Source organism: Gossypium raimondii, chromosome 8 (assembly GCF_025698545.1).
Source record: "Gossypium raimondii isolate GPD5lz chromosome 8, ASM2569854v1, whole genome shotgun sequence".
NCBI classification, from domain to species: Eukaryota; Viridiplantae; Streptophyta; class Magnoliopsida; order Malvales; family Malvaceae; genus Gossypium; species Gossypium raimondii.
This window is the reverse complement of record NC_068572.1, coordinates 48301660-48320382: the sequence shown is the minus strand read 5'-3', so window position 1 is coordinate 48320382 and position 18723 is coordinate 48301660. Positions and strand designations below refer to the sequence as shown.

Sequence of the window (18723 nt, the reverse complement as noted above, 5' to 3'; positions counted from 1 at the left end):
CTTACATATGGATTCCAAATGTGTCGACTGTTAATATCAACTTATTGGGTCTGTATAGGCCCAATTAATTCAATATTGGATTGATTTGGCCCGTTTTATATTTTTAATATGGTAATAATTGGAATTTCACCGGTTTTGGTCATAGGAAGAGTAAGTGAACCGGACCTATAATGGGTGTGGAGCAGTTGTAGTGCTGGTACACTAAAGTCAGCCGTGGTCTGAGGCTGTTGCTTGTGGATCCGCATTCCACATGCGCCTGAGCAAAGCAGAGCAGAGATGGGATTTAAAATTAATAATAATAAAAAAGGGAATAAAAACGAAAATAAGCCCCAAGAAGAGGCAGAGGAGGCGGCATTTATCAAAAAAGGCATTTTCACCTCAAAGAAACACTGTTTTCAAGACGTAACCATCGTTGAGATCTGAAGACATGAGTTAGTAATACATCACTTTTAATCACTCCGCCCCCTAAATAATAAGGTTGGAGTGCCTTCCAAGCACAACTTCCAAATGCCAATTACGTCATCGACGCTGGTTTTCTCTTTTTTTCTTGTTGGGTTTAGGGTGAAACTTAAGTGAAACCACTCAGATGGGATCCGGTGGGAGCAAGGGTTGTTGTAGAGTAGGAGGAGGAGGAAGAGACACTGCACCTGCTGCTTCCTCGTCTAGCAGCGGTGGGCTGAGGGGAAGATCCAAGGTTAAGAATAGAGTTTTCCGGTCCTCTTGTTTGGGAGCGTTATCTAGATCTGCTTCTCCTAAACCCAACTTTGATCACCGGAAACAACCTGCGTCGGAATCGGATCTGGTGAAAAGAGAAAGTAACAGAAAGGTTGAAGGCGAAGCGGCATCTAATGAGGAAATGCAATTGCCATTGCCAACCCCATGCATATCTTCCGGTGGTAGCACCTCTGGTGCAGCTGTAACAGCTGCTCATCGCTCTCCTTCTCGCTGCCTCTCCGGCATTAGCTTCCTTCCTGGTAATTTGAGCTTCCGGTTCAGCAGAGCTAATAGCATGGGGTCCTCCGCGGAGATGTTGAACCCTGATGACGATTCTGAGACACTTGAACCTCAACAACCTCCCCGCAATTCTTGTTCTCCGATTATCTTCAATGATTCAGACGGAAGTGGAGAGACTCTCGAAAGCAACGCTCGTTTTAGCAGAGCCTTAAGTGTTGGAAGGCTTCGTGATCGTGTTCTTGGTAGAGCTCCCACATTCTGCCCTTTGCAGCAAGACATACAAATTACTCAGCAGCAATTAGCTACCTCTCCATCCACCACTGCTTCCGCTCATGCTTCCTCCGTTATTTCCCACGATGAAATTGAAACTTCTCGATCCAGAGAAGCCCGGTATCATGATTTGCTCCACCATAGATCCAATTTCCTTGAAAGGCGGAGAAGAATACGATCTCAGGTTTATAATCTTGTTGGACCCATCGCCTTATTCTCCACGCTTTTTAATTTAATTTAATGCCTGGTGGTTACTGAACAACGTTGATAGCAACTCTACTTTTTTCATTAACAATTAGAATCAGAACAAATATTTAGGTTTAGGACTGTTCTAATGCTTTATTTCTATATTTATGTCTGCTTCTTCTTTAGGTTTTGCCTGCATGTATTACTTTCTGCTATAGGTTCTTTGAAAGTTATCCATCTGAGCAAATGCAGATTATTGTCTGTTCAGTTACTGACCTATGAGTTGCTCCAGGTTCGAGCTCTTCAACGGCTAGGAAGCCGTTTTGAGAACTTTTCAGGGCATGAAAGATCCTGCATTTTATCTGGCCAACATAGAAGTGGTCGATGCACATGTCGTGTAAATAATCGAGATTCTAGTTCAAATGATGACACCACTGGTGCTAGGTCTAGTGTATCCAGAATCGTTATGTTAGCTGAGGCTTTATTTGAGGTGATTTTTATTTGTTGTTATTTTTTCCTTCTCTGGGTGATTGTCCTTTCTCTTGGAGTAACATTTTACATATTTGAACTAGGTCCTGGATGAAATTCACCAGCAGTCTATGGTTTTATCTTCGCGACCGTCCGTGTCTCCAATTGGTTCTGTTCCTGCACCTAATGAAGTTGTGGAATCACTTCCTGTGAAAGTGTACAAGTCACCCAAACTTAAGAATGATGAGGCTGTGCAGTAAGTATTTACTTTCCTCTGCCATCCATTAGATGCTAAACCGCTAACTAAGCTGTATTTTCCATTTGATTAACTTGTTTGGCGTTACCTTTGACAAATTATTGGTTTTCAAGTGTTTCTGTTATCCGAGTGAATCTAAAATCATGTCGGGGATATATTATATATTCAGGTAAAGTTAATCAAACACTACATACCAATTGCTCCAGGAGTAAGATAGGTATTGCTGTTAAAAAATGTGTTCTATCAATTTGTATGAAAATTATTGACTACATGCCAGCACTAGGTGTGAACATGGATAGGAAAAAGTTGTGAGCATAATGTGCCAAAGTAACATTCAAGCCCGATATTTAGGTTTGACTGAAAAATGCAGAGTATGCCGGAGATAAATTATGTCTGAGGTATGACTATATTAGACATGACCATAATGGATCAGCAAGGAGTGTATATTGGTTAGCATCTTAGATCTGACTAAGTTTGAAACACGCATAAGAAGGTCAGATGAAACATAATCTCTTGTACAGAGAAGTAGTACGATGGTGAACCTTGTAGATCTTTGAAAAGATAATGGGATAGCTTAACTTGTACCTTTACTACAAATTAAGATAATGAGCGTATGTGACCATGTAAGTGATTGCTAACTGAAATGTTCCCTGTTTGGGATAATTTAGGGCAATGGCTCAAAATCAATATTCGACCAGCTAAATTAAATATAGTAGGCCCTGAAAGAATGGTTGCTAATTCCTTATGATGGAGGCAATAAATACCTCTCTCTTTGGATGCTAAGTTATTAAGCACATTTCAAGTTATATTCTCAAATAGGTTCAGATGACTTGGTCTCTAGAACTCTTAATGAGCTTGCTTGAACAGGGTATAAGTTTTTAAGCCCACTTCCTAGTTATATTCACAAATAGATCCATGTAATGACTATGAGGGAAGGGAAGTCTGTTTCTTTTTTCTTAAAAACACTTGCTACCTAAGAGGATAGGATAAAACTACTCCAGCTAGTAACAGGGAAATCATTTGAGAATGCTACCCATTTATGGAGAAAGGGGTGCCCTTGAAGCCCAAGGCTGAGAAACATGCCGGGGTGAAGTGTCACTTTTTCCAATGTGTTTAAGCCATTCATGCATGCCCTCCCTTGCACTCAAGCAATGCTTGACTGGGAAGGTGGAATACATAGTATCATTTGAGATGAGTTCAATACACAATTTTCCAGCATATATGATGAGACACCAATTTGACTTTAATAGACTAGGTTTTAGTAGCCGTGTAAACGTGGTCTTGGACTATTTTAAGTGTGAAAATTCACTTGGCGTAATATGTGTAAAATATAAATAACATGGATAAAAGCATCTTGAATAAAAGCATCGAGGTTCACATGATAAAGTTATTCAGATTTATCATTTTGAACATTAATTCCACAATTGTCAGTCCTGCTAAGTTACCTTGCTGGGGGTCAATGATTTTATTCGTCCTGAAACCCTTCCTTCTGTTTCTTAAAGTGGAATTTGACTGCAACCAGGCATTTTCTTGGTCCTAATTTTGTCTTCCATTTAAATAACAGATGTTACATATGTCTTGTGGAGTATGAGGAGGGGGATAGCATTCGGAGATTGCCTTGTAATCATGAATTTCATAGAACATGTATAGACAAGTGGCTCAAGGAGATTCACAGGTATAAGATGAATAAGATGAATACCTTCTATTGCAGTTATTTTTAATTCAGCATGATTTTGAAATATTTGATGTACGTTGTGTTATATAAAATAGACATGTCTTACCAAGGCCCGTTTGCTAAATGGTTCCTGTTCCCCTGAAGGAGAATATCATGGGTTGCATGCCATAGGTTTTAGAAGGGTGAAGTGGAACGGTTAGACCAGCCAGTCCTTTTTAGACTCATCTAATTGATATACCTCTTCAGAAATAGAAAGATAGATATGTCCCCTACTTTTTGTTGCCATCTTGAGTGGTGGATTTCCTTTTTTTTTTTTTCTTAAAAAAGGAACACGTCGGGTGTTAGTGCTAATAAATTTGTAATGAGATTATGTTGGCTGAAGGTATGGTTTCTTGGTTTTTTTGGCTTGTAGGGTCTGCCCTCTTTGTCGTGGGGATATATGCGGACCTGATTTGATGCCTGGGGAGAAGTAGAGCTTCTGGTTTTTATACGAGAGGAGCATTGGCAACTGACTTTGGTTACAAAAGGGAAAAAGAAAGAGAAGAGAAGTGATAATTATATACTATTATTATTGAGGATGAATGTGAATGAGTTTGTTTAATATACCATCTGTGATCAGGGTGATCACCTTTTGGCTGCACAATAAAATAATACAGGAATGGCTTGGGAGTAGTAAGGGGCTATTGAACTTTGTGATTTGCAGTGTAAGGCTGTGTGTAAGCCTTCTTGCCTTGGGGCCACAACTCAGCTGGAAGAAAGAAAGGAAGGAGAAGAAATTTGATTGTTCATCTTCAATGTTGTTACCAAAGAAATATTATTACCAACTCCCTCTCTCTACAGCCACTCCACCCATATCAGATTATTTAACAAATTTGATGCAGATGCAGATGGCACGTTGTCCTTCAAGATTGGGTTTTGCCCCATTCATATATTAACATTACCATATGGATGCCTTCCAATATCATACGACACAACCAGGCTCCAATTAATGAATGTATCAAGCATTCAGATGACAAATGTGCCAAACCAATTAATAATGAAGGAAAAAGCTTGGTGATACCACCAGTTAATATCTTGGTCGTATTAGAGAATAATATAGATAGATAGAAAAGGTTAAGGTACTGCAAACTAGAATTCCATTACTCGTCACGACATTACAACCCATCCCTTTAATTTCATGTAACTCCGATTCTCTTTCTCATTTTGCATTATCGGTTATACGATCAGATGTTGCAACTGGAGTCTGACACAACGATCTCTGCAACTTGCTTCCAACAATTAGTCCGTTTCTGACATTTGTCCCTTGTCATTTCTCATTACCAAAGCTAAACAATGCCACTTAGATAAATAAATAGATAGAGTCAGATATAGCACAGAGGCAGCCCAACCTTTTAGCACCGAAACTTACAATAATCCATTTTTTTTTTTTTTTTTATGTGGAAGCCAGGCTTAAAGGTTCTTTCGATTCAGCTGCCAAACAAGTTGATCCACAGATGCCATAGCACGAGATGCTAAGCCAATTGACCCATCATACCTGACAAAAATAGATGCCTTAACAACTAAAATCCCACTCCACACATATACATTTCTGTATGTACTCAAGTGCTCTCACATCATGCAAAGCAAATCACAATTTGCTTAGTGTTGACATGTGAAGAAGAACAAACTTACAGCGCAACCAACAGAAATACTGATGCCTGCATCACAATGGCACCTTCCCCAGCAGATTTTGACGTGTTCAGGCTCCTCGCACAGAACCAATTTTCATGAATTGATGTAACCATGTCTGTCATCCATTTATCAGCTTCAAAACTTTAATATCCATTTTCATCCCCCCCAAAAAAAGAAAATTTAATGTCCACATGTGTATTTATTGGGGAAAAAAAAGAAGACTTACTAATAAAACCAGACATGAAAGCCATTGGTGTACATGTCTAAATAATATAAGCAACAATTTGCCAGCAGACGTTTCCAACATCACAAACCAAATCACTAGTGCAGAATTTGACCATTTTTATCATGTTTGGCTGGTTTTTGCTTCCTCCTTTACATGCTAAATTTTAAATGAGTAATCTAGGGACTAGAGCTCATATTGATCGAAAACCAAATTTGTGACATTAGCAAGCCTAAAACAAGTTAGTTACCTGTTGAAAGCCTGGCTATTAATGCAACACAAAAATATATAACAGAAGCAAAGAAGCAACCCCCTTTCCAAATCAACAAGAGAGATCCACATGCCAAAAGAAAATGAAAAATTCTAGACATTCTTCCCTAGGAAATGTTTGAAACGTAAGCACTCAACAAGCTACTAAAAAGAAGATACATGGCATGCAACTTTCCCAATGAACCAAACTAAAAATTTCATTAATCAAATAATTTATTTTGATGCATTATCAATACAGAAAAGGTGTCCCATGAATCTATGCTCTACCACTGGATTTATAGTCCTAGGAGCAAAATATTTCCTCTGCACATGCACAAAGTTGTAGTTCTTTCAAAGGTGAGTTACACAACAATTTTAGAAAGAAGAAGAAGAGAGATTCCATTCATACTAAAACTTTTAAGAAATTCAAAGAAAAAAATAAATTAAAGACAGAAAGGTAGGGTAAAGCAAAATTTACACTGGTTATTCCCAATCATGAAAGTCTCTTTCTGCAGTTTATTGCGCTTGATGAAATTGACAAATTGACTCAACTCAATTGGGCTGATCTTTATTCCTTCCTGTTCGGCTCTGTCAGGCAAATCATCATACACAGTCCTCCAAACAAAATAAATATCTTGGGTGATGATGAACATAGCAGCATCGAAGCATGAAAAGTGTAAAGAATTTCTTTTTTGACATATTAAATTATATATATATGAGAGTTTTCTTTCTTTGTCACTTGAAATGTCTAGAGAGCGAACCATTCTTGTACCTAAAAATGTAAGAAAATAAACCAGCTACATAGAAAACAATGGAATAACTTCAAAATGCATTTGTCTTGACAGTAACCAAGAAGTAGAAAGAAATCAACTTAAATTAGATTATGGTCCACAGCTTGTGACATTGATACATGGATGGTAAAAATCTACCTTATTAGGTGTCCATGTCTAAATAATTAAATTTGCAAAGATATTAACAGAACATAAAGCGACAAAGGCAGCCAGCATCATTGTTTGGAATATTAAGGTTATGAAAACAAAGGGATTAACACAATTACTGACTATGAAATAGGCATGGTAGATGAGATGACAGAAGCATCAAATCATAGAATTAAAGCAATAGAAGAAAAATAAAAAATTCAGATTAAAGAGATGAAATGTATCTTACATAGTAGACAACAGCCGAGAAGGCCTGAGTGGGTCATAGTTAATCAGCAAAGCAGCCTTCAATGGCTGACCTGCAATTTTGGAACAAGCAAGATTTGCAGTTACAGCTTGCAATTTGCAATGTAATCCCCAGTCGCATATTAAGAGGTAGAAAAGGGTATAATGAAAAGAATGAGATAGATTACCAGAAGAACCAATATTGGAGGAAGCCCATTTCTCCCAAGATTTTTGCACAAAAGCCCAATCCATTGCACACCTTAACCTGAACAGCAATTAGCAATACAACAACAGTTTATGCCAGAAATTGCAAATTGGTTTCAAACAAATTAAACCATGATTTGAAGAAGGATTAACCAAGCTTAACTAGTTCAGCTGATGCTTCTCCTAAAAGCATACTTCTTTTTTACTTTTTCTTTCAAAAATAATAACAATTTGAAGAGTTAAGGAAACAATTCCCAGAAAAAGGAGATATGAAATGAAGAAGAAAGATAAGAAATGGGGTATGAGTGAGGAAGGAAGAGAAAGACAAAGTGCTTACTTCTTATAAAACTGGAACAAGTGCTGTGATTCCTAGCAAGAAACTGGAAGAAAGAATCCCTCTCACAGAAGGCGTCAACCCAAAGTCTGAACAACGTAAAAATGAGCGATGCTTTCAGTTTCAGTTGCCCCTTCTGATTTGGGGGTTTTCTCATCGGCTTTCGCTACCTTTGCTCTTGCAGTTGGGCCCTGATATTTTAAAGGGATAAACCCATATTGAGTACTTTAAATTGGCCATTTTTTTAAATTTCGCCTTTGAATTTTTTCCCCTTCTCAAACTTGACACTCCGAGATACAATTTCAGAATACATATCATCAAATTTGAAAAACAAATTAAATTTCAAAATCGATACAGATAAAAAAAAAATTAGAAAGAAAGATTACCGATTTGGTAACCCTATTTTAAATGCTACATTTAAGAGTTGGTACATAATATAAAAACAAGTTTTTTTTCCTCGAGAAAAAGTATTTAGTAATATGTGTATCTTATCCAATTAGATGGTTTTGTACAATGTCGATTTCTAGAAGAAACCCAACCTCCTAATTACTCTAATATTAGTATCCCTTCACTTTCTTTACATTCATATTTATGGTTTTTTTTTTTTTGTCTCAAGATAGCTATACTTTTTGTCCGACCACTATATTAGTACCTAACATGAATTGCGTTAATTTGATTGATCGCCTGGGTCTTCTTCTACATCTTTCTCCCGTCAACCCCCCCAAATTTTTCGAATGTTCGTACATCGTCTCAATCCCCTCAACCCAAGTTGTTGCTTTCGTCATCGCCGGCGGTTGGCCTCTTTTTCTGCCTGAAAATAGCACCGGAGTTGAGCTGATTTGGGGTTTTTAATTAAGGTTTTCTTTCAGATTAAGGTTGATTCGAATTTGAATATTTTAAAATCCCTAGTTTACTCCGTGAAATCGAGCTTAAAAAAACTCAATTACCGAAAAATTTGAACCCAATTTCAAATGATTGAAATTATTTAAGTGTTTCCAAAAAACAAGAAAGGGTTTCTTCAACATTCAGATTCTCTAGAATCCACTAACAAACATGTTAAGCAAGATGTCATCAAGGGGGGATGATAAACCAAAACAATTAAATATAACAGATAAAGTGTTCATCGAATTATACCCCTCAAAAAATAAACAAAAGTATAATAATAAAACAGAAAAATAAAAGGGAAAAGAATAATAACAATAAAAAGCCACAAATTAGCAGCAGTAGCAACGACGATGGCGGAACTTTGAATCTCCGTTCGGTGATCCCAACAGTGGCAAGGCAAACCATGGCATGATGTACCACATACCAGAGACCGGTGGTGATCTGACGATGTAAAAGGGAGATCAGAGAAAGAAATAGATCAAAGCCTTGGCCTTTGTTTCATCAAATTTGGGTCGGATTCTTGGTAAACTAACCAACGATTTTAAGAGAGGTGGTGAGAGGAGTGTTTTGATGGTGTCTGACTGGAGCTCAGACGGCAGCGACGATAGCGAGTTTATCGAAGGAAAAGAAAAGAAAAAACAAAAGAAAGGTGGCCATTACAGAATAAGAATCGAAAGTGGAAAGGGGGAGAAAAGTTGAAATATTTTAAAATTTTCAATTGATGTCATTATGACATCATCATTGCCATGTATCTTCATTTCAAAGTGTCACATGTCCTGCATAGACTCAAGTACCAATTTAATTGACGTAAAAAAATTTAAATATCAATACCAATTTAAAAGAAATGGAGAAGTTGGAATACTAATCACCCTTACTCCAATGCTATATATATTAATTCGGAACACTTACGTGAAAGTCAGAGAATTTCAGATTCGTAATTGAAAGAAAAAATTGTTTTGTTTCATAATGGCTCCATTTATAATGATGAGATCTCTGGTTATTGGATGGATTGATTATATTTAAAAGGGAATTTTAGTAAGCTTAAATTAAACCACTTGATACATAATTATTTTTTAATTTTTCATTTCTTCTTCCTCTATAATATTGGTAATACTATTAATTCTCAAAATTCGCCCTCCTAAAGTCGAGATGCTGATGATTAATTGTGTTTTCGAACTTTACCACTTGCTTGCTCGACTTAATATGATCGAAAAAGTTATTTCTTCAATAAAAACTAATGTTTTCAGAACTAGACCAAATCAGTCGGTTGGATCAAGAATCAATTAGGATACCAATTCCAAGATAAGGGTTGAATTGATACAAATTGATTGAATCGATTTTCTCTATTTTAATTATTTTTTATTTTATAAAATTTTTAATATTTTATTTGATCAAACCAAATGAACTGATTAAATCGAAAACTAGTAGTGTGATCGGTTCAACCATCCATCTAACTATAAAGAATGAAAAAAAAAAAAACAAAACAAGAACAACATATATATGTAAGATAAAATAATATTTGTTTGTCTTTTTTCCATGTGCCAATTATCTTTTAAAATAAACTTAACTATTAGGTTAATAGACTTACCAATTTGGAAAAAAAGTAGTCTAGGTATCATTTATGACAAAAAAATATTTAGGTGTCAAAATGAGAAAAATATAATTTAGGTACCAATTTGTTGGTTAAATTTGTTTTTTAAATAGACTTAATAGTTTAATTAATGTTTGATCGAATTTAGGAAAATGTAATTTAGGTAGTAAGATATGAAAAAATGGTATAGTTGAAATACCAATTTGTGGGGAGTCTTTTCTTAATGATGCATTCTTTTAAGGAAATGATTCAATTTTTTAGAAAAATGTGGACTACCATTTATTAAAGTTGAAAAGACAAATCCATATTGCAAAACAACCAGTTGTAAAACAGTTGGCATCAAAACCAAGTGCTAAGGAAACTTTTCACAGCCCCAACACAAAACTAACAAGTTGAAAAAAGTGTAGGAAACAAAATGGTAGCTAGCAATAGAAACTCGGAGACCATCAAAATGAAACTGAGAAATACTCTCAGAAAACCCATGAAGGAAGCAATTTATAATAAGGTCTAGCCCCTCCTCCAATACATTTAGCACCATCCCTACTCAGTTCGATAGATCAACCCACCACCGGTGGGACTCCATAACCCCTCTTGCCTGAGCAAGTACATCCTCTATCCAGAAATTTTCGCTATCCAACGTGAATCCATGTTTTGCCTGGCAATGAGCTACTTGATTTCCTTCTCTTGGGATGAAAGTGAACTGACACCGTTGAAGGAATCCAGATAAAGCTTTCCCATCTGCAATGATCAACCCCAATACTCGATCTGACCCGGACAATTTTCGGATAATGGACCGAGCATCTCCTTCCAGCTCAACACACGAAAAACCCATGTCTCTAGCAAATCGAAGACTATGGATTGCAGCTCTAGCCTTAACAAACAACGAATCAGGTACAAAATCATTCTTAATAGTGCACGCTCCCATAACTAGACCTTCATGGTTCTAAATTGGTATTCCTAACACCGACTTTTGCCTGTTCTTATCATAGGCTGTATCGAAATTTATTTTAACAATTAGATTTGCTAGTAGTCGCCACCTACATTGAGGTTGTTGAAAAACCACCATTTCGTAACAATTAGAAAGTCTCACTATGACCCAACCTTCCATACAAAAAGCAAAATCATGATAAACTTTCATACATAAAACACGCATATACCCACCAATCTAGAGTCAAGTGAATCTTCTTATGATACTTCAAAGGGATCCTAACATCTAAACAAACACTTGTTCTCATAAAACCTTTAATCCCTTGCATAATAGATTTTGGATCATAATAGACAAATGTACCCAAAAAATTCTCAAATTGTTTTGCCATTGACTCCGACAGAAAATCGATCAGCAAATCATGGACTTGTAAAGGGTCATCCCCTTTAGAGAGACGGCTGTAGATCATCAAGAGATTGTTAAACATCCAAGGACCACCATCAATCATCCCCTTCAAATCCACCTTGTAAAAATCCTGAAAAGAAACCTCTTTTCACCCGGATATGATATTTTCACCCAGATTTGATATTGCCACCCTTCTCAATGGATGCTAAAGATTTGTAAATGTGTTGCTCATAAACTGAACAACATTTGTAATAATAAAAAAAAAAACCAACAACCCACTAAGCAGAGATCATAGCAGTAACCGGATCCACCCTCCTCAATAGGAATCTGTCATGGTGACTCCTCTGCATCAACAATATCGAGCCCGGCCATCTCTTTCTCCCTTGACCAGAAACAAAATTGAAATTAAGCACTAACCCACTCGCCCAGAACAAAAAGGAAAAAAAGGTGCTCAAAAGCAAACTACCATTATGCATCATATTTTTAATTATGTAATAGATATGCAAATCTTTAAGCAAATTGGACTTGACAAAATCTTAATTAACTTATTCACTGGAATTGAAAATTACGGAAACATCTCATAAATAAAAATACCACTACAATCTAGTGGTAACGATACAAGCTCAAGCAACTTTATTTGTTTCCAAGATCATACGCTTCTTTATTAAAATAAAACAACAAGAGAGATTCATAGATGGATAAATAGACATAAACAATGGACTAATATCCATCTAATAAATAAACTGTAGTCCATAATTATATGTATAGGATTTATGAATCAGAGTCAACTTTTGGGCAGGTAGGGTTGCAAGGATAAGGGCAGTCAAGCTTTTTGATGGGGCTCCGCTCATAATACCAGTCTCCAACAGCCTTGGCAATTTTCTGCATGCATGTATTCGGTACAAAAATCACCAACCAACTCATAAGATTTTAAGAGAAGAAATATTTGGGAGTCTCTCTTACCATGTTGCTTACTACCGGAGAACTATCGCTTGACCATTGTATCTGCTTTCCTACTTGACAGTGGGCATAGCACGAATCTATGAACATTCCTTTAGATGGAGAGTTGACCACCCCGGCTCTGTTCAGGGCACTTAAGAATTGCGTCCTGAAATCTGCATCAATCATCATTCACATAACCATTACTTTACTTCGTCCATTCTTTCATTAAGCAGATCAGGCAATGATACATATATACACATATATCTGTATAGGTTGAAGAAGCATTGTTACCTTGGATGGTTTTGAGCTGCGCTGCTGTACACTTCTTCAAGTCAAGCTTGCAGCTTTTCCACGCCTTACTTTTGTCAGCAGCACTGGGAGCCAAAATGTTCTTAATCTGATCAAAGTTTAACATATAGAGATCATTATATTCAAAGATATTCTTCATATAATGAATTGTAATTGCAGAGAAGATAAAAGCAAATGCACGGTGATATTGTATTCAATCGGCTTGAGAACGGACCTGCCAGGAGTCATAAGCTGAATTTACGAAGAAGATTGGTGTTTGCATAGTCTGCACCACGTACTGTGGGAAGAAACACTGCAATTTTGCAGAGAATAAACTGGCAAGTTAATGAAGAAGACATGCACAAGAGTAATTAATTAGGAAGGGACTATGATTTGTCATAAAAAAAATAGCCACACATACCAACTCTGGTCTGGCTCCCATTCTTGAAGTGCAAGACGCTGGCAAATTCTTAACGGATCCCTGCATAACACATGCTGCTTGTTAATGAACATGTTTAGTGACAGATTATTCTTATGGAGCAGATCACAATCATATATATATTAAAAAAAAATTTTCAATATAGTTCAAGTAAAGAATCGATAGAGACAATACGTGTAGTCTAGCCACTTTGCCATAGAATTCTTCTATGTGCTTCCCTCCCGAGACATCTTGCCTGCCAGATATACATTAAGATTTATCCAATGTTAAATGAGAGAAAACCCAAACACACATATGTGTAATAAATAAGGTCCAGGTCTGTGAACTCACGCATGGAGGAAGAAGCCAGCATCTGAAATGCACTTTACTTTAGTAGAAGCGGGAAGGAGAGCTCGAAACCTGTCACAGTGCAATATCGAAGCCAATCCACCAGCGGAACAGCCAGAAAGAATAGCCTATTTTTTTTGTGTATATATATATACATATAAACAGATTCCAACAAGTTATGAGCAAGTAGGGAAAAAGGTTACCGAAGGAATTACAAAATATTAAACAAGCCAAGCTACGTCTTACATTTTTAGCATTTCTCATTCCTTTTGCTAGTAGATCAGCAATGATAAATTCCCATATGCTGTTTCCTTTGAAAAAGAGATTATTAGCCTGATCACAGAACCATTATGTGTTAATTTATGTATATGCTTAATTTCTCGATAGTAAAAACAATTCAAGCAACTTACTCGATCGACAGCATCCCCGGTGAACGATGATCCATCGCAGTACCTAACCTTAATTCGATTCCAATTGTAGAAATCTATATGTTCAGATAGAAAGTAACCGTTAATAGTGGAGCTAAAGCTGAGGCAGGGGGAAATATTGTGAAATTTCGAAGCTTAGCTACCTGGATTGGATTTTTGCTGGCCGCTCAAGAGTCCAGAGAAGCCAAATTGCTTCACCATTTGCTTTGATGACCCTAAATCGGTGTTCTTACGAGAGAGGCAAGTCGGCACATCTTCACACCATCCTCCACCCTTCATGCAAGCAAAACACATTCTTAACAACAATTACAAATATAATATAAGTAAAACACAGCACAAGCAAGGCAAAAGCCAATGGACTAACCTCCATGTGAACAATCCAATTATCAACTCCAGCGCCAGAGCCCTTGTCAAAATGGTAAGCTGGTGGACTCCCATCCAAACAAACTACACACCACCACCCAAACCAAAAAAAAGAAAAAAAAGAGTGCCTTAAATATATGATATACATAAACATATAATAAAACATAGATAAGAAGAAAAACAAATCCCTACCAGCTCCTTTCGCTACGGCATCCTGCAGATAAGTAATCCCTACACTAGCGCCTTCAGATTTGAGTAGTATAACAGCAAGCACACAGACCAGTAGACTTAACCATTGGCGTAACCTTCCAATAATCATTCTGCTCTGCAGTATTTATTAATTTAAAGTCAGTGTGATTATAGAAAATAAAGAAATAAGCAAATTATAGTAATACGTATAAAAATATTACTACTGCTACTGCTATGCTTACAAAGGCTTATATAAAACCCATGAACATGTCCAACATCATTATTCAACAAGAAATAAAGTACTATTAACACCAAGCACCGCACATAATCAACTCGTGCTGCTAACAGTAACTTGGTCTCATAATTATCGGTAATTAATTTCATGTTCAGTAATTATCTAATTGGCTATCATCTACCCACAAATAATGATTAATATCACTTTTTTTAATCCGTCACAATCAAACCAAAGAAGCATGAAGTGATTGGTATGTTTAGATGGGTGGTCATGGTAATATTCTGACAATAACATTTAGGTTAATTTGAAAACAAACAGCACTGCCGGACAAACATAAAAGACGATGAATGGTCAAATTATAAAATTCACACCGATTCCCACATATACGATAATCAAAGCAATATACTTTTATTACAGCCTAAAACATATACCGGCAGACAAACATAAATATTAAAATAAATGCAATTAGCCAAGAATATAAATTTCACACCGATACCCATAACGACAACCCATAGGCCATATAGCAATATTATGTAGATTAATTGTACTCAAAAGAGACAATGTAACTCACACCTAATTCACTTCATTAATAACCTAAATATTGCCACATATAAATAAAGAGAGCAGTGAGAATAAAAGCAGGCCTGGCCGGCCCATAAAATAATCCTAGCTGAGATCTTAAATCTCGTCAACTAAAATTACAATTATCGTGATTATCATTATTATTATTATTATTATTATTTTAACTAATACTATCCGACAAACGTCATGAACCTCCCAAAAATAAAGTATCCGACAAAGGTCACACATGGCAAGAAGATCGCATCATGTGTCTCATCTTACTCTCTTCTAAATTCAATAATCGATCCCTTAGAATGGGAGGAGAGCTAACAGCACCGCTCGTAAATCGCCGGAGCAGAAAGAACTGAAAACTACGAGTGTTAAAAAACACAATCTCTTATTGTCTTCATCCTGAGATTACTTCATCAATAAAGTAAAAGAAAACGCTTTCCGAACTAGGAAAGATAGTAATAACAGTAAATACAGAAAAGCTATAAAAACTCAGGCAGAGGCACAGAATGGTAAGACCACTTTCGTTTCTTTTTGTACTTAAGATGAAAGCTTACCTTAAGAGAAGGGAGAAAGGAGAAACGATATAATAGCTGCCTACAACTAGTTTCTTCTTTGTACGAGTATAATGCTTTGTTTGGATCGGGTGAGGCTTAGCCACCGCTGATCTCTTTTCATTTATAGTCCTCATTCGGTAACGCGTGCCAACTAAGCAGACAGAAGTCAAATCAAATCCACAGTTCAGTTGTCGGTGCGCTCCACTTTTTAGTTTTTCATTTTCTTTTTAAACATAAAACCAGGGATTATGAACACCACTCATTACAGCTCAACCAGTACAAATTATCCTTTGTTTGCTTGCTTGGGCTTGCCAAAAAGTAATTTTTAATAACCCCAAACTCATTTTAATATTTAATAAAACGACCTTTTAATCTCACACTTTATTTACTGTAAGAAAGTGTTTTTAAAAAAATAAATTTATTAATAAATAACTATTTATTTTTATTAATTATGGATATTATTATTTTTCAAATGATTTATTAAATTAATTCGAATTTGACTGGTGGCTTTAAATAAATTAATAAATATGAAATTGACATGTACATGTGACTAAACAGACAAATACTTTGAATGGAATAAGTTGAGTTAAAATCTTAAATCAACCCACAGGAACCATATACTAATAATTAATAACATTATTATCTTTAATTATTAATTAGCAAAGTGTTTGCATAGAAAAAATGTTTACATAGAGTACAAAATAGACTATAACTAAGACCCTGAACAAATATTTACAATTTTTAAAGCTAGCACGTCTACAGTGCCAGGACGTATGTTATTATAGACACGTGTCCTTATAAAATTATTACTTTTAAGTCTTGAAATAAATTCATCAATTGCTTCCTACAGAAGTATTGCCTTTTTCCCCTTGAAATAAAGTAAAAGAAAAAAAAAGGGATAATTAAATGTTGAAAAATTAATTTTGTATTTTTTCTTTTATATATACAGAAGAGAGTTAAATATGCAAAAACAAGCCAATCCTTCATAACATATTGGAGACAGAAGCAGCAATCAGGAATGCAAGACCGCAATTGGTTGGCCTGGGCTGTCACACACAGGAAATTTTAAAAATCTGAATGCACCCGCATTAATTATCTAAGTGAAATCCATCGTAACCGTAGTAAATGCATGTCAACCGCTACCATCAGTTAATGGCTAAATTCATGGTGCGACATATTCGACGGCTGTTGGGCTGGGAATGGCAGGTTAATATTTGTCATGTTGCTCCAGAGAAGAATAGGGTGGCGGATTACGTAGTTGGCCCGGAGGGGTACGAATGAGGAAACGTTGTTGCTGGAGCTTCCTCGTGAAGGGTGCTATTTATTTTTGGTAAATGTTACCAAAAAGAAAATTTTCTAGTTTTGAACTTTTTATAACTATTTCATCCTCTACTTTTACTTTTAGTTAAATATTATTAATTGTTAAAAAATAAAAATGTTGGTATAAGTTTTTTAAAATTAACATCCTTACAACACAAAAAAATATCATGTCATTACAATGACTTGAAAATGTATTTTCTTTAAAAAACAAATTAATTGTACTAACTACTTCGAGTAATAATATTATAAAATAAAATTATTAAATTATAGAAAGTGAATCCTGAATTTAAGTTTAAGCATAACAAAACTAAAATTATATTTTGTTCTCATTCAATTTTGAGAAAATATTTGGTACATTGTTGGTAGAAATTTTAGACTTCATAAGTAAGTTCAAAAGATTGACAAGTGTCCTAAATGAATATAGTAAATTTAAAAAAAATCATATGATAAATATTTAAAACTACTTATAAAATAAATAAAAAATACATTACTAATGTACTAAATACTATCCTTTAATTTTTAATATAAATGGTCATCTTCCATTGATTCTTTCTCTTTCTAGTTATAAAGCAAGGGATGGTAAAGTAATATTGTTCCTTTTCTTGTATATTAATTTGGGATTGATTCGTTTCTCTTTCTAGTCATATAGCAAGCAAAGTAAGGGTCCTTTGGATGTTGCCACACCTTTAGTATGGTAGAATCTTTTACTTTAAATATTTGGCTTTCAATGGAGATGCATTTGGATAGCACTCCACTTGAAATTCTCAACTTACTGCAACTCCTAATTCAACCGGAGGGGAGAATCTGCGGGGGAGTAAACTGAAATCCCGGTGAAAGAAAAAAGTTCACTTTATCCATTTTATTAATATTTTATTTAATTTATAACTTCTTAACATTTTTCAGTATTTGTTTTATATTAATTAATTTTAATATAAATATTATTTTAATAATTTTTTTGTTAATAGGAGAATCGGCATATTTAGAATAAACTTTTAAAGTGTCGTCTTTTGGGATGCTAATCCGGACTGTCAACAGCGGGATGTATTGTTCTTGTGGCGGAGTTTTATCTCCCGATCTTTGTGGAGAGCTGTGAACCAACCGAGGTGTCCCTCCGTGAACCGTACATGGCTCTCCGTGAAGACTGGGGAACAAAACCCATCACAAGGACAAAATCTTCCATTGTTGACGGTATGAATCAGCATCCTAAAAGATAACACTTTGAAGGCTTCTCTCAAAAAAGTTGATTTCCCCCTCAACACTTTTAATGATTATTACCCAACAAATAATATCTTTTTAATATAAATTTTATTTTGAAATCATTAATGATTATTATTTAAAGCTTAGGACAGTTAATCGAGAATTCAAATTCAGAATCTTTAATTTATTTTCAAAGACAGTGAAAGTAGTTTTTCTTATACTGAACGCAATTACCATAATATTACATGCACTTTATGATATAATCTAATAAATTTTTTTGGCTGATTTTTCGTGGCTGAAAATTTTGTATAATATGCCTTTATAAGAGACTGCTCAATTAATTGTATATATAAACTTAAAGCATACAAGGAAATATTTGTATGATAAAATATTAAAATGGCTAGAAAGA

At 35.4% G+C, this 18723-nt stretch overlaps 3 protein-coding genes across 5 annotated transcripts; 1 reads left to right on the top strand and 2 right to left on the bottom strand.

Moving 5' to 3' along the window:
• Positions 1-313: 313 nt before the first annotated feature.
• On the top strand, positions 314-4633 carry LOC105791814 (uncharacterized). The gene is made up of 5 exons (XM_012620049.2): positions 314-1408; positions 1703-1900; positions 1983-2134; positions 3699-3809; positions 4222-4633. Exons 1-5 carry the CDS (start codon positions 587-589, stop codon positions 4280-4282), a joined length of 1344 nt encoding a protein of 447 aa, XP_012475503.1. The 5' UTR covers positions 314-586; the 3' UTR covers positions 4283-4633.
• Positions 4634-4819: 186 nt separating this feature from the next.
• On the bottom strand, positions 4820-9209 carry LOC105791816 (uncharacterized). The gene is made up of 7 exons (XM_052635348.1): positions 8306-9209; positions 7657-7844; positions 7304-7380; positions 7120-7189; positions 6431-6540; positions 5481-5595; positions 4820-5343 (listed from the first exon to the last, which is right to left on the bottom strand). Exons 3-7 carry the CDS (start codon positions 7365-7367, stop codon positions 5259-5261), a joined length of 444 nt encoding a protein of 147 aa, XP_052491308.1. The 5' UTR covers positions 7368-7380; positions 7657-7844; positions 8306-9209; the 3' UTR covers positions 4820-5258.
• Positions 9210-11984: 2775 nt separating this feature from the next.
• Positions 11985-15946, bottom strand: LOC105791815 (pectin acetylesterase 7). Of its 3 annotated transcripts, none has more exons than XM_012620051.1 (13): positions 15798-15946; positions 14439-14566; positions 14248-14330; positions 14027-14156; positions 13866-13939; positions 13702-13788; positions 13459-13583; positions 13303-13363; positions 13111-13170; positions 12925-13002; positions 12693-12798; positions 12423-12574; positions 11985-12341 (listed from the first exon to the last, which is right to left on the bottom strand). In XM_012620051.1, the coding sequence occupies exons 1-13, from the start codon at positions 15929-15931 to the stop codon at positions 12231-12233; spliced, it is 1329 nt and encodes a 442-aa protein (XP_012475505.1). In that variant the 5' UTR covers positions 15932-15946; the 3' UTR covers positions 11985-12230. The 3 variants fall into 3 exon arrangements, with proteins under 3 accessions (XP_012475505.1, XP_012475506.1, XP_012475508.1); XM_012620052.2 differs by having other exon boundaries at positions 14439-14571; positions 15798-15934; XM_012620054.1 differs by lacking the exon at positions 15798-15946 and adding an exon at positions 15514-15602 and having other exon boundaries at positions 14439-14571.
• Positions 15947-18723: the final 2777 nt, after the last annotated feature.